Genomic DNA, 13,246 nt, shown 5'->3' on the forward strand with positions numbered 1-13,246 from the left:
TGGGTCCCCTCCCCTCGCTGGTCACTTCCTCCAGGTGGGTCAAGACACGGCAGATTTCTCTCTGCACATGGTGCTTCTGCACCCCGTGTAGCTTAGGGAACGGTGGCCGGTCCCTAACCTTCCTTCCGGCCTCCCATTTCCCCTCACCGCGTGGTCTCCTGGGGACCTAGCCTGCAGTCGCTTCGGACAGAGCCCAGATCAGCTTGCTCCTCAGCTTTTCTCTAACTTCCCCACCTTCCCGCTGTGCCCCTGATGGAGAAGGGGGCCGAGCCCTTCTCCCCTCTCTGCCCCGGGGCAGTGATGTGGCTTTGCCCCCACCCCCCCTACTCCTGGGCAGTGAGGGTGTTGCCAGAATCTTGGCCTCTGTACACCAGGGCTGAATAGAAATACGGAGGCGGAGTTTTGGAGGAAAGAGAAAGAATAGCTTTATTTCTTTGCCAGGCGAAGCGGGGACACAGCGGGCTAGCGCCTCAGAACCTGTGCCCACCCTGCAAGGGGTAGTCTTATAGTGGTCAGGGAGCAGGGCGCGGTCAGCTCGTGGACAGCTCTCGGATTGGTTGGCATCAAGGTGAAGTTTCAAGCATCATCAACCTTCTGGTTTCAGCTGGTCTGGGGTCTGTGTGCTTGTGGCCAGCAGGTTCCATCTGGTGGGTGTCTGCTTCCTGCAGAAACAACTTAGGAAGGTGTGTCAGGCCTTTATATGTTTCAGGGAACTGGGAGTTCGTGATTCCGAGATGCGGCAGAATTGTAGGCTGAATTACTGCCGGTTCCCCGGGCCAGCAGCTCTTCTCTGTTTCTGTTGATACGTCTTCACGTTTCCCAATCATTCACTCTTGAGTCAGCATTTTACTTGCGAAGACAGGGACTCAGGGCCTTGTACACAGTTTCAAGGGGTCCTACTCTGGGTTCTCTCCAAGCCCTGGCCTCGCTTCAGCTGTTTTCCACGTAGCTGAAGCTGTGGCCTTTGCTGGTCTTCCTTTGTCTTCCTGTCCCCTGACCTCTTCACGGTCTCTGGGGCCCACGGTGTGGCCGTGGCTCCCGGCGGGGCGGGGGGCCCTGGGGGAGGCGCTGCCGGCCCTGGAACCTGCCCCCTCCCTTCCAGAGCCCCCGCATGGGCACCTTCATCGGCGTCTACCTGCCCTGCCTGCAGAACATCCTGGGGGTCATCCTCTTCCTGCGCCTGACCTGGATTGTGGGGGCAGCCGGCGTCCTGGAGTCCTTTCTCATCGTGTCCGTGTGCTGCACCTGCGTGAGTGGGGCGGGGGCAGCTGGACGTCGGGGCTCTCCGGGGTCCCCAGCCCCAAGGGCGCCCCTCACCTGCGCTGGCTGCCAACGGGCCAGGGGCAGTCTCGTGGGCCCGCCTCCGCAAAGCCAGGGGTCAGCGTCCCCTGGTGGCCACCACTCACGGCCATCCCGTCCTGCATTTAGACCAGGTCCCCTGCCCACTGGTGACACGTTCAGCCCTGCACCCGGCTCACCAGGCCCTCCTCCACGTGGCCTCCGCACCCATGTCCCCGTCTGCCTTGGCGGCCCAGGAGCCTTTCCTTGCGACAGCTTGTCGTGCCTGGTTCAGCCCCTAAGCGGCCCTCAGCACCTGCCCCCCGCCTCCCTCCTCCCCTTTCTCCGTTGCTGTTACGAGGAGGGTGATTCAGCTGCTCTGAGCCCCCCAAGTGCCATCTACCTGAAAGAATCAAACGATGCAGATGAGCCAGAGTCCCCTCGACCCCAGTCTGCTGCCCTGCCTGATCCCAGCTGCGTCCCCCGACCGCCCCGGGCCGCCTCTGTGTCCACGGCCTTCCTGGCCCTGTGGGGTCGTGCTTGAAGGTCTTGCCTGAAGCTTCTTGCTGTTCTGCCTGCACTGCTTTCCCTTAATGAGCCTGGAAGTATCTTTGGAGTAATCACCCCGCCTCTCCCCAATAAAAACCGATGAAAAGCAGGATACAGAGCAGGGCCTTTGTTAAGCTAGAAACGTCCCTGGCAGGAACCAGTCAGGTGGGCACTGAGGCTGCAAGCTTCCTGGGGGCTATTTCTTCTGGTCCTCGGGTTGTGAAGTAAATGCGCCCCAACCCACAGGTGTGGCCGCTTTCCGGGGCAGCGAGTGAGAAGGCCTGCACTGGACAGGCTCTGCAGTCCCCCAGCCCCACGGGGTGGGTGGCCCGGGGGGCACCTAGGTGGGGGCCTACAGGGGGGTCCCCTGCATCCCATCAGGAAGTGGGCGCCCACTGGAAGCAGGAGGCGGTCCTGAGTCGGGTGTTTCCTGGGGGGCTCACAGGAGCTCAGCTTTGGGGGTTAAGTGGGAGAGAACAGGGTTGCGGTCCTGAGCGTTCTGGCGCCTGGTTACTCAGCAGCCCTCTGAGGTCAGGAGCCGGGAGTCGGCAGGCGGGCGCTGCCCCAGGCCTGGTGCCGTCCACCTCCCGGGGTGGCTCTTACAAATACTCTTTCTTCTAAAAGGCCCCCGTCTTTCTGCAGACGATGCTGACCGCAATCTCCATGAGTGCAATCGCGACCAATGGCGTGGTCCCAGGTAAGGGTGCCGCGGAGAGCTGGGAATGGCGGGGAGTGACCAAGCGGGCTCTGCTGTGGACGGTGGCACACGTGCCACTTCGTGTGACGTTCACCCTTCACCCCGGGCAGCCTCAGGGGCGGCAGAAGGCGGGTCCCAGCGCGGACACGCCCTCACCCGCCCACAGGATGGATCTCCACATCTGGAGGGGTGGACATCCCTGTGGTGCGGCCAGGCCCTTCCCTTCCAGAGGCCCCGTCGGCAGTGACCCTGCCGTCGGGCAGTGGAACTCAGGCGGCTCCCGGCCCCCACCTGCACGTGATGCTCCCCCCCGGCGTGCCCCCCCCCACCGAGGGCAAAGTGGGGCTTTTCTAAGGCCAGGGTGGGGTGCCCCCCTGTGGCTCGTCCCCAGTGCCTGCCCGTGCACGTGGGGTCCCTGAGAAATTGGGGTTCTCCTCGGGGAACCTACGTAAACGCCTCCAGGGATTTTCTTGTCGCGTTTACGCCGTCCCCTGCTTGTTCTTCAGGAGGGGGCTGCACCCTGAGATGTCCTCCAGTGCCCAGTGTCCCGCATGGTCCCTGGTCAGTGTCCGAGGGGGGTCTCAGCCGACAGACAGGACGACCAGGGACGGGCTGGCGAGGCCGTGGGTGTCACTGTATCCGTAGGTGTGACACACTAAGGATGACTAAAGAGCTCTAGGCTTTTTAAATCTTGGGCGAAAGTTGAGTCGAGGTTTCGGGTGTGACGTCAGCCTCAGGCTTCCTACGGGCACGGCCGTCGGGGTCCAGGCTCCTGACTGTGGCCCGACCTCCTTTAGTCACAGCTTCCAAAGACGGCCGCCAGCAGGGGGAGGGCGCCTGTGGACGCAGGCGCGTGTCCCCACCCTTGCAGCCAGGCTCCCCGTCCCGTGGACGAGGCCGTCTGCCCCGGGAGGTCTGTGTGCGCGGTCGGCGGCAGGTCCGTGACCGCCGCTTCCCGTTTGGCGTGTTTGCAGCGGGCGGCTCCTACTACATGATATCGCGGTCTCTGGGGCCGGAGTTCGGGGGGGCCGTGGGCCTCTGCTTCTACCTGGGCACCACGTTCGCGGGGGCCATGTACATTTTGGGAACCATTGAAATTTTTTTGGTAAGTGCTATGTTTCGGGCGGGTTCCCTTGTCCGGGCCGCAGACGCGCGCCCTGAGGGTCTGTCCCAGAGGCGTCTGCTGGCGTGGAGGCTCACGGGGAAGGGGGATCCCAGTGCCGCACCCCCTCAGAGAGGGCCCCTTGGGAGGGGCAGGGGCGTGCCTGGCCCCGCGCTCCCGTGTGGTCATCTTGGGGAGGGGTGGGTGGCCCTTCTTGACCTCCCTTTCCCTGCAGACCTACATCTCCCCCAGCGCGGCCATCGTGCAGGCTGAGGGGCCGGGCGGCGAGGCCACAGCCATGCTGCACAACATGCGCCTGTACGGGACCTGCACGCTGGCCCTCATGGCCATGGTGGTCTTCGTGGGTGTCAAGTACGTCAACAAGCTGGCCCTGGTGTTCCTGGCCTGCGTCGTGCTGTCCATCCTTGCCATCTACGCCGGCGTCGTCAAGACCGCCTTCGACCCGCCTGACATCCCGTGAGTCCTCCGCCCGGCTCTGGGCCGGCTTCCTGGCCCAGTCTGTGGCCCGGGCCTTAACCGCTGACCACGTTGGCTGGGCTGGGCATGGCGCCCTGTGTCCGCAGACGTCCCCACTGTGGCCGGGTCGAGGGCGAGCAGCTCGCGGTGCTCTCGTGGCCGTGCTGTCTGCGAGGACAGGACAGGCCTGGTGACGCCAGCAGCACCGAGCTCCTCCCGGCTGTGGCCCTGTCCTCGTGGAAGCCCCTGAGCAGGGTCTTCTCTTGTCCCCTTTCGGGTGAGGATGCCGCGCGGAAGGGGGTAGCTCCGGGTCACAGAGCGAGCGCGCGAGCCCCCGTGCCGCCCCACCGGTCTGGGCCAGGAGGAGCCCGGGTGGGCGGCCGCTATGCACACGTGGACACGCCACGCGGGCCGTTCACTCCGCGTCAGGCGCCCCAGAGCAGAGGGCGGCAGGACGGACCGGGGCCCGGTGCTGCCGGAACCCAGCTGAGGGCCGGTCCCTCACGCGAATGCTCTTGTCACCCTGAGTGGAGGGGGTCCGAAGCCCCTCACGAGGGACCTGTGAACTCCACTTGTTTACGGAGAAGAGCGGTGGCTGAGGCGTCTCACCACCTGCTCCTGCCCAGGATCTGTCTGCTGGGGAACCGCACGCTGTCCCGACGTAGCTTCGACGTCTGTGCCAAAGTCCACGCCGCCAACAATGGCTCAGCGACCACTGCGCTATGGGGCCTCTTCTGCAACGGATCCACGGCCGGCGTCTCCTGCGACCAGTACTTTGTCCAGAACAACCTCACGGAGATCCAGGGCATCCCCGGTGTGGTTAGCGGCGTCTTCCTGGGTGAGCGTCTGGCGGGTCTCTGCCGGGGCTGGGCCGTCTGAGCTCAGTCCCTTGGGTCCTGTGCTTCTGCCCAGCCTGTGGCCACATCACCCTGTCCCCAGCTGCTGGCCCATTGGGGTCCCTCTAGGCTGATTCTCCCCAGAGGCGTAGACGCCAGGTGAATCGTGCAGGCAGCAGGTCAGGGCTTCAGAGTTGATCCTTTATCTTTAGAATTGCAAAGCAGCAGGCACGGGGGATTAGGATGTTGATAAGGGAAATAATTAACGGGTGGGGTCCCTCAGGCAGCTCCTCCGGGGTAGATTGTTGTACAAGGTAAGTTTTTTCATCAAACTTGACTCAAGGACCAAAATCTTTCATTCAGAGATTAGGAGAGAATAGTTTTCTTAGAGGGCAATTTCTCCCAGTCAGTCGTCCTTGTCCTGGTGTGAAGTTGGAGTCTGGGGTGGGGATGGGTCACCCGATGGCGGAGCCCTGATGGCAGGTGTGGAGTCTCATGACCCGCCCGTTCCCCCCACAGATAACCTGTGGAGTGCGTACGCGGACAAGGGGGTGTTTGTGGAGAAGAAGGGCGTGCCCTCAGTGCCCGCGCCGGAGGAGGGCGGAGCCAGCGGGCTGCCCTACGTGCTGACTGACATCACGACCTACTTCACCATGCTGGTCGGCATCTACTTCCCCTCCGTGACCGGTGAGGCCTCGGTGCTCCCGGCGGGTCAGGGCCCCCTCAGCTCTTCTAACACGCCCACCCCCGCCCCCTCTTTCCTTTCCTTTTGGCTCAAAGATGAGCTTAAGGGTCTCCGTCTTCCACATGTCTGAGCAGGGGGCTCAGGAGCTTTTGGCGTCAAGGAGTTGTCCGTGTTCTTGTGAGAGGCCCAGGTTATTCAGAGTGGCCCTGCGACCTTGGCCCTTAGCAGTGGGCCCGAGGGCCGTCAGAGGGCGGGAACTGCAGCGTCCTTGTCCTTATAAGAGAGTCTGGTGACCTCCCAGAGGGCCCCGGTGCACAGTCCCCCCCACACACACACTGGTCCGCACGCTCACACACACACCCGTGGGCGCACACCTGCTCCTGGGTGCTCCTCAGCCTGGCCCAGCACAGCGGAGCCCCGGCCCCCCAGGCTGGTGCTGGGCAACCGAGGGCCCCGGAGCCATCCTCGCGCCTGTCCTCCCTGCTCCTGGCCCCCACTCAGGCCTGTCCCCACGCTCCGGGAGGCTGGCTTGCCAGGGGCTGCTCGCCCTGCTCCGAACTTCACCTCTGCCTTCCCCGAGGCCCGGAGCTGGGGCAGGTGGCCTCCCTGCGAAGGCGGGGTCACGGTGCCACCTGGACAGGTGTAGGGGTGTGTGGATCTGGCCCCTGGGGGGTCTTTCTCCTGTACTCCTGTTCCCCCCCCCCCCGTCAGTGATCAGGGCGGGAGACCTCCTCTGTGGGTGTGGGTCTTTGCACGCCCTGTGGCATGCCCACGGGCTCTGTGCCTGCGCATCAGGCCACGCCTGGGATAGGATCACAGGTGTCGAACGAACCTGCCACCACCTGGATTTTCTTTGATCCCAGTAGGAATCACTTACACTTACGTGCCAAGTGGAGTGACCAGTGCGGGGTGGGGGGCGGCGGCAGCGGAGGCGGTGGCCAGTCACCGCGTGGGAAGGAGGAGGGTTGAGGCCAGCGGGGAGTCTGTGCTGCGGCTGAGCTACGCTCTGACCCAGGCCTGGCCCCAGAAGTGAGTCAGCATTTGGCCTCACTCTCCAGGGAGTTTCTCACTCCCGGCCACGGGGATCAGCAGAGATCAGAGTGGGGATGAGGTCGGAGCCGGATGCACGCGGAGGCCAGGTCTGGTTTTGACGTCTGTGGCCAGCGTCTGGGATGAGCCGTTCCCTGGTCTCCACCGTGACTTAGTTCACAGCTGGGCTGGCTGTCCCCATGGAGAGCGTGGGGGACATATGGGCACCTGCCCACGTGTCCTGCAGCAGCCTACCCAAGATGTGAAGAGAGGTCAAGCCTGGCTCTGTGAGGCCCGGCATGCAGGCTGGGGGTCTCTCCTTTGCGTCGTGAGGAAGTCCCAGGCCCGTTCTGACTCTGCCCCAGATGGGCCAGGGTGGGCGGGCAGCCGGGCAGGCGGGCGGGCGGGCGGGGGGGTGGCATCTCCTAGGTGCCATCAGTGCCTGTGACCCATCACTTCTCCCTCCATCTCCGTAGGCATCATGGCGGGCTCTAACCGGTCCGGGGACCTCAAGGATGCCCAGAAGTCCATCCCCACTGGAACCATTCTGGCCATCGTGACCACGTCTTTCATTTGTATCTTTCGGGGGATCGAGCGTGGGGGCCAAGTGCTGAGGGTCGGACGGCTCTGTGCCCTTCTCCACTCACCGCCGGGCCCTCTGTGCCTCTGGGCGGGCCTCCCTGCTTCCGGCAGTTCTGGCCACACACCCGTTCTCAGAGGGGCTGGGCTGGCGTTGGCCTGACTTAGGAAAATAAACACAGACTCCTGGACGCCAGCCTGGGTTGATGGTAGAACGTGGCTTTGTCCGAGAACTGCGTGTAGTACCCACACTGTGACGTGTGTCATGTTACTAACGTGTAGCCACGCGTGTGCTCACATCACAGTCTTGTCAGGTGGGCTCACTGGCTTAGAGGTGCCAGTGGAGCCTTTCTCACTGAGCTCACCCCTTTCCCAGCCGGCGAGGTCTCTAGCCCGGTGCCTGTGGTGGTCACCCTGCAGGCCAGGCCTGTCGTGACTGACCTGAGGTCCCCACAGAGCAAGGCCACGGCACGGGGCCCAGGGCAGGGCGGGCAGGGTGTGGGGTCGGTCCAGGGCTGGCTTCAGCTACTGCATCATGCCTGCTGCGTCCTTGACCCAAGCCGCAGACCTTTCCTGCATTGTGCTGTTTGGGGCTTGCATTGAAGGCGTGATCTTACGAGATAAGTACGTTTCATTTATGGCTTCTGGGAACTCGTGGGGTCAGGGCTGGTTTTCTCGAAGGTGATTTTAGCTTTGGGATTGAGAACCCCAGGATTTCTAGCTTTGTGTGTAGCAGGTGGCCCTGTGGCCCACGTGTTGGGGTCTGACCTGTGCGTCCGTCTCCTGCTCAAGCCTGGAGCTGGGGGCCCGCACGGTGACCTCAGATCCTGGTAGAGCTGGGGTGCAGGGGCTCCCGGGAGAGGCCGTTCCCACTCAGCAGGTGGGAGAAGGTTTCTGTCTTCAGCTCATGTCTGAAAGCTCGCCGCCCCTCCAGGTTCGGGGAGGCCCTGCAGGGGAACCTCGTCATTGGCATGCTGGCCTGGCCGTCCCCCTGGGTCATTGTCATTGGCTCCTTCTTCTCCACCTGTGGGGCCGGCCTGCAGAGCCTGACGGGGGCCCCACGCCTGCTGCAGGCCATCGCCCGGGACGGCATCATCCCTTTCCTTCAGGTGAGCCCGCTGCTGAGAGCCGGGAAACCCCCCCACCCTGGAAGGAGCGTGTCAGGAGGGGCCAGAGATCCTGCCCCGAGGCGTGATCTTTACGGTTGAAGACGGTGGGACCCACGTCCCCGCCTCCAGACTGGCAGCCCACCCTGAGGCCTGCGTTTCTTGTCCCACCCTGTGTCTGCCACGTGTTCTGAATTTCCCTTCTCAGGCCTGCTGCGCAGGAGGAAGGCTGCTGGGAAAGCCTCCCGAGCCCTGCCCTCCCGCAGGGCTGTGCTCGAGGACCCAGGGCCTGCAGCAGGGCCCGCACAGAATCCTCCCAGCGGGCGTGTGCTGTGGGGAGAGCCCCGTCCAGTGCTCGAGGGTGTCGCCTCCTTGCCTGTGCTCGATGAGGGCGTCTGGGGTCTGACGGTACCTGGGCCGCCGTCTGCCCTCTGGGTGTCGGGTTTTCTTCCTGGACGTGGCTGGGTGAGGTCCAGGCCGTGTCGTGAGAAGTCCGTCTCTGTTTCTGCCGCAACTCTGAGACCTCTTTTGGGTTGGACCCGACTAGCTCGGCTTCTCGCCTGAGCAGGAGCTTTTTTTCCTGCGTCCTACCCCCGCCACGGCCACCCCCCCATGGCCCCCAGCCCACCTGCCTTTCTCCTGGCAGGTGTTTGGCCACGGGAAGGCCAACGGGGAGCCCACGTGGGCCCTGCTGCTCACGGCCCTCATCTGCGAGACGGGCATCCTCATCGCCTCTCTGGACAGCGTGGCCCCCATCCTCTCCATGTGAGTGGCCGCTGGCCCCGTTGGCAGCCACCCTGGGGACGTGAGGCCCCTGCTCAGGGGACGGCAGACGGGAGGGCATAGCGCAGAGTAGGGGGTCAGGCGGTGGATGACGGGGCAGGTGGACCCCACGGGAGGGGACCGCGATGTGGGCAGGGGGGCTCCGGGGGAGGTGGCGGCGGCTCAGGCGGCTCGGCGGGACCCTGCGGGACCTGGCCCACCCCTCACGCCGCTGTTCGTGTCCCCAGGTTTTTCCTCATGTGCTACATGTTCGTGAACCTGGCCTGCGCCCTGCAGACCCTGTTGCGCACACCCAACTGGCGCCCGCGCTTCAAGTATTACCACTGGTGAGAGGCCGTGGGGAGCCCGGTCCCCTCCCTTCTCTGGGGCACGTGGTGTGTCTTGGGGGCCACGTGGGTTCCTGGCTCTCCTTCGTGGGACCAGCCCGGTCTCCGAGCCCGGTCTCTTGTAGGCGCCTCGGGGCCGTTTCAGCCCTTGGGATGGTCCGGGTGGAGGAGCCAGTCACAGCATCCTTGCTGTGCTCTTGACGAAACCAAAACAAGGGTTTCTGCTGGGGTCCGAGGCAGCTGCTCAGGTGCCCATCTGGGGGTCCGGGCGGTGAGGCGTGGGCCCTCTCTGAGCTGCCTGTCCCCCAGGACCCTGTCCTTTCTGGGCATGAGCCTGTGCTTCGCTCTCATGTTCATCTGCTCCTGGTACTACGCACTCTGCGCCATGCTCATTGCCGGCTGCATCTACAAGTACATCGAGTACCGTGGGTGAGCTGCCACTGGCCCCTCTGCCGGGGTGGGTGCTCAGGGACCTCGGGCAGCGGAGGGGTCAGAGCCCGTGCTTCCTGCGGGGGCTGCGTGGGTTCTGCCTGTGACCTCCTAACCGGGGGATGACCGCGTTTGCTCCTTCGAATTGACTCCACGTTTGTTACGACGTTTCATTAGGTCTGTCTACGTGTATCTATGTGTAAGTATAACGTACGTTTTTAGCAGTGCTTAACGGTAGCACTGATGTGCAGTGGATTTTCAGAAATAGATGTTTCTGAAAGGTACACCGTAAAAAACCGAAAGGGTGGGCAGGTTAAGTGCATCTCACAGCCCCTGGCCCATCACTGGGGCATTTCTCCTGGACCCCCTGGATCCCTCCAGGGGCCGAGGCCCTGGGGAGATGGGACCTGGGGTGGGCTTCTCAGGGCACGGGGCATGGGAGGACCTCCAGGGACACTGCCTGAAGTCCCCTCCCAGCTCCTCCAGGGTGGCTTGGAAGGAGGGTCTGGGGGCCATGACCACTCCTGCTGGTGAGCCGGGCCACGGCCCGTGAGTCAGAGTCCCCACCCCAGCGCCCTCTCCTTCCTCTGCCCCATTGATGGCCTCGACTCTGAGACCCTCCGTGGATGCCAGTGCCGCCACCACCCTCCCCGTGCCACCAGGTGCCCCTCCCCATGTCCTGCTGCTTCATTCTGGGAAGCCCCCTCCTCTGGCACGGAAGCACCGAGAGGCCCTGAGCGGCCACCTGGGTGCGCTGTGGGCGGGGCCTCACCACCGCCCCCCCCGCCGCAGGGCCGAGAAGGAGTGGGGTGACGGCATCCGGGGGCTGTCGCTGAACGCCGCCCGCTACGCCCTGCTGCACGTGGAGCACGGCCCCCTCCACACCAAGAACTGGAGGTGAGTGTCCTCACGCCCTCTGACCCCACGGACGCCTGTTCCTAAAAGCAGGCTGCAGGGAGAAGACGGTACCCACCCCCCCGCCAGGAGACGGTTGTCAAGGAAGCTGTTAGCACCTTTGTCCCTTACGTCAGCCTGGGCTGGTCAGCTCGGGTCTCAGCGCCCGCTGGTCATGCATCGGGGGTGGAGGGGGACAAGGGAGGCGAGCTGACCCACTCGGGGGCCTGCCGTGGGTGGAGGGCATGGACAGTCTTCTCGCCTCTGGGAGGAGGGTGGGGAGGCTGCCCTCGCAGACCCCGAGTTTTACCTGCACTGAAAGCCCGCTGCCCAGCAGGGAGCCTTGGGCATGTGGCCCGGGAGGGGTCTCACGCAGCTCCCCTGGGGTGAGAGTGGTGGCGAGTTGCCGTGGTAACAGCTTCCTGCCCCCCGCTGCCCGGCAGGCCGCAGGTGCTGGTGATGGTGAACCTGGACGCCGAGCAGCAGGTGAAGCACCCCCGCCTGCTGTCCTTCACCTCGCAGCTCAAGGCCGGCAAGGGCCTGACCATCGTGGGCTCCGTGCTAGAGGGCACCTTCCTGGACAAGCATGTGGAGGCCCGGCGGGCCGAGGAGGTGGGCCAGGCGCCAGGGAGGGGGCGAAGGGGCCGCGCCGGGTCCAAGCCGCTGTGTTTCCAGCTGTGCGCCCGGCCGCAGCCCTGCGTGTTGTGCTGCGTCCTGTCTCAAACTGGACGGCAGGTTTTGAGTTTGAAACGAGCAGGAGGGAGACCTGCGCAGGAGGGTCTGACGTGCGTGGCCCCAAGACCTCAGACAGCGGGTGGGGCTCGGGGCTGTTGAGGGCAGCCGCGGGGCAGATCTCCCGATAGGCGGGCCCAGCACCCGTCACGTCTGCTCCCACGTTTGGGGCCTGTGCTGCCGGGTCTGCCTGTCCAGAGGCTCCACGGACCAGAGAGGGGACAGCGGATCAAGGGCACCCAGGCCAGGCCTCCGTCATCCTGACTCAATGCTCAGCTGGTACCACCGCGACCTCTGATCTCGGTCTGGGGCAGCCCCAGTGCCTGAGCTTCAAAGCCCATCTCATGGGCAATTTCAAACGTGTAGAAACAGTAGATGGTACCACATGGCCGTCCCAGCGTGGCCCACGTCCTGTCCCCTTGCCTGCCCGCCCCACCCCGGGAGTGTCGACACCGATCCACCGCTCACTGTCTTTTCACCCCAGACCCCGCGTGTCTGTCTCTGAAACAGGAGGCGGTTCTCACAGCAGCCCCACCACGCCCGTCCACAGGCCGCGTCCGGCCTGCCTGCTCACCACCCCGGCTGTTGGGCTCAGGCGGCTTCCCGTCCGGCTGGGGCGTCTGAGTCTTGCTCTTGGGTGGGTGCTTCGTCAGCCGTTCCCACGTCAGGGTTGCCCACTGTGCCCTGCTGTCCAGGAGTCTGTAAACCGGGCTGCACCCAGAGGTCTCTGGAGCACGTGGGGGAGGCCCAGCTGCTTGGAGGGGGTCGTGGCCTGTGTAGCCCGAGGCATCGACAGCCCCTTCCTTGGTTGGCTGGACAGCCGGCCCCCGGGGACCCGCCCTGGCAGCACGCGGCTCTGGTGCAGCTTGTTCAGGGGACGTAGTGTGTCCTCCTCCTCATCTTTCCAGAGGCACCAGCCGTCCTCTCAGCATTGTCGTGACCCAGGGCTTTAACGGGGTAGTTGTTGGTGTTGGCTGGGGGTGTAGACGCCGGGGTTGTGGCTGCAATCCCAGGTGTAGATGCCGGGGTTGTGGCTGCGATCCCAGGTGTAGATGCCAGGGTTGTGGCTGCGATCCCAGGTGTAGACGCCGGGGTTGTGGCCGTGATCCTGGCTGTAGACGCTGGGGTCATGGCTGTGACCTGGGTGTAGATGCCAGGGTTTTGGTCATGGGTGTAGGTGCCAGGGTTTTGGTTGTGAGCCATGGGTGTAGACGCCAGGGTTTTGGTTGTGAGCCATGGGTGTAGACGCCAGGGTTGTGGCCGTGATCCTGGGTTTAGACACTGGGGTTGTGGCTGTGGTCCCGGGTATAGATGCCGGGGTCGTGGCCGTGATCCTGGGTGTAGACGTGGTGTGTCATCCTCGCTGGTGGGACAGCCTCCTTGTGCTGGTGCCGTGGCCTTCTCGACAGCTCCCTGCGTCGGTGTGAAGAAGCTCCAGACCCGTGTCCGAGGGTGGGAAGGTCCCAGCTGTCATGTGTGACATTGCCCAGGCGCTGACAGAGCATCTTCCCTCTCTTACACTCGCAGGTCCTTCTGTTCTCCCAGCGTCTCTGGGGATGGGCAGGGGGCACAGTGGGGCGGGGAGGGGGGCTCCAGCACTGAGTAGGGGGCTCAGTGGCTCCGGGCCCCTGCCCGAAATGGCACCGACTCGGCTGGATTCACAGCCCTCTTTCCAGACAAGAACATCATAACCCGATATGTGTCCTTTTGGACTTTCTCCTGTTTTTTTTTTTTTTTAAACAGA

At 64.1% G+C, this 13,246-nt stretch overlaps 1 protein-coding gene across 4 annotated transcripts in view; it reads left to right on the forward strand.

Annotated features, from left to right (window-relative positions):
* The window catches only part of SLC12A7 (solute carrier family 12 member 7), a 42,168-nt gene that overhangs the window by 16,622 nt on the left and 12,300 nt on the right, over window positions 1-13,246 (forward strand). For 2 of the 4 annotated variants that reach the window (XM_082623795.1, XM_082623796.1), the window contains exons 4-17: window positions 1,103-1,249; window positions 2,452-2,524; window positions 3,499-3,629; window positions 3,862-4,103; window positions 4,730-4,941; window positions 5,459-5,626; window positions 7,130-7,228; window positions 7,799-7,856; window positions 8,167-8,341; window positions 8,985-9,103; window positions 9,349-9,447; window positions 9,757-9,876; window positions 10,669-10,773; window positions 11,214-11,382. In XM_082623795.1, the coding sequence (XP_082479921.1) occupies window positions 1,103-1,249; window positions 2,452-2,524; window positions 3,499-3,629; window positions 3,862-4,103; window positions 4,730-4,941; window positions 5,459-5,626; window positions 7,130-7,228; window positions 7,799-7,856; window positions 8,167-8,341; window positions 8,985-9,103; window positions 9,349-9,447; window positions 9,757-9,876; window positions 10,669-10,773; window positions 11,214-11,382 (1,917 nt within the window). The remainder of the gene's footprint in view (window positions 1-1,102; window positions 1,250-2,451; window positions 2,525-3,498; window positions 3,630-3,861; window positions 4,104-4,729; window positions 4,942-5,458; window positions 5,627-7,129; window positions 7,229-7,798; window positions 7,857-8,166; window positions 8,342-8,984; window positions 9,104-9,348; window positions 9,448-9,756; window positions 9,877-10,668; window positions 10,774-11,213; window positions 11,383-13,246) is intronic. The other 2 variants (XM_082623797.1, XM_082623798.1) reach the window with 1 other exon arrangement.

This window comes from Mesoplodon mirus, assembly GCF_964341445.2.
Source record: "Mesoplodon mirus genome assembly, chromosome: 5".
Taxonomy (NCBI): Eukaryota; Metazoa; Chordata; class Mammalia; order Artiodactyla; family Ziphiidae; genus Mesoplodon; species Mesoplodon mirus.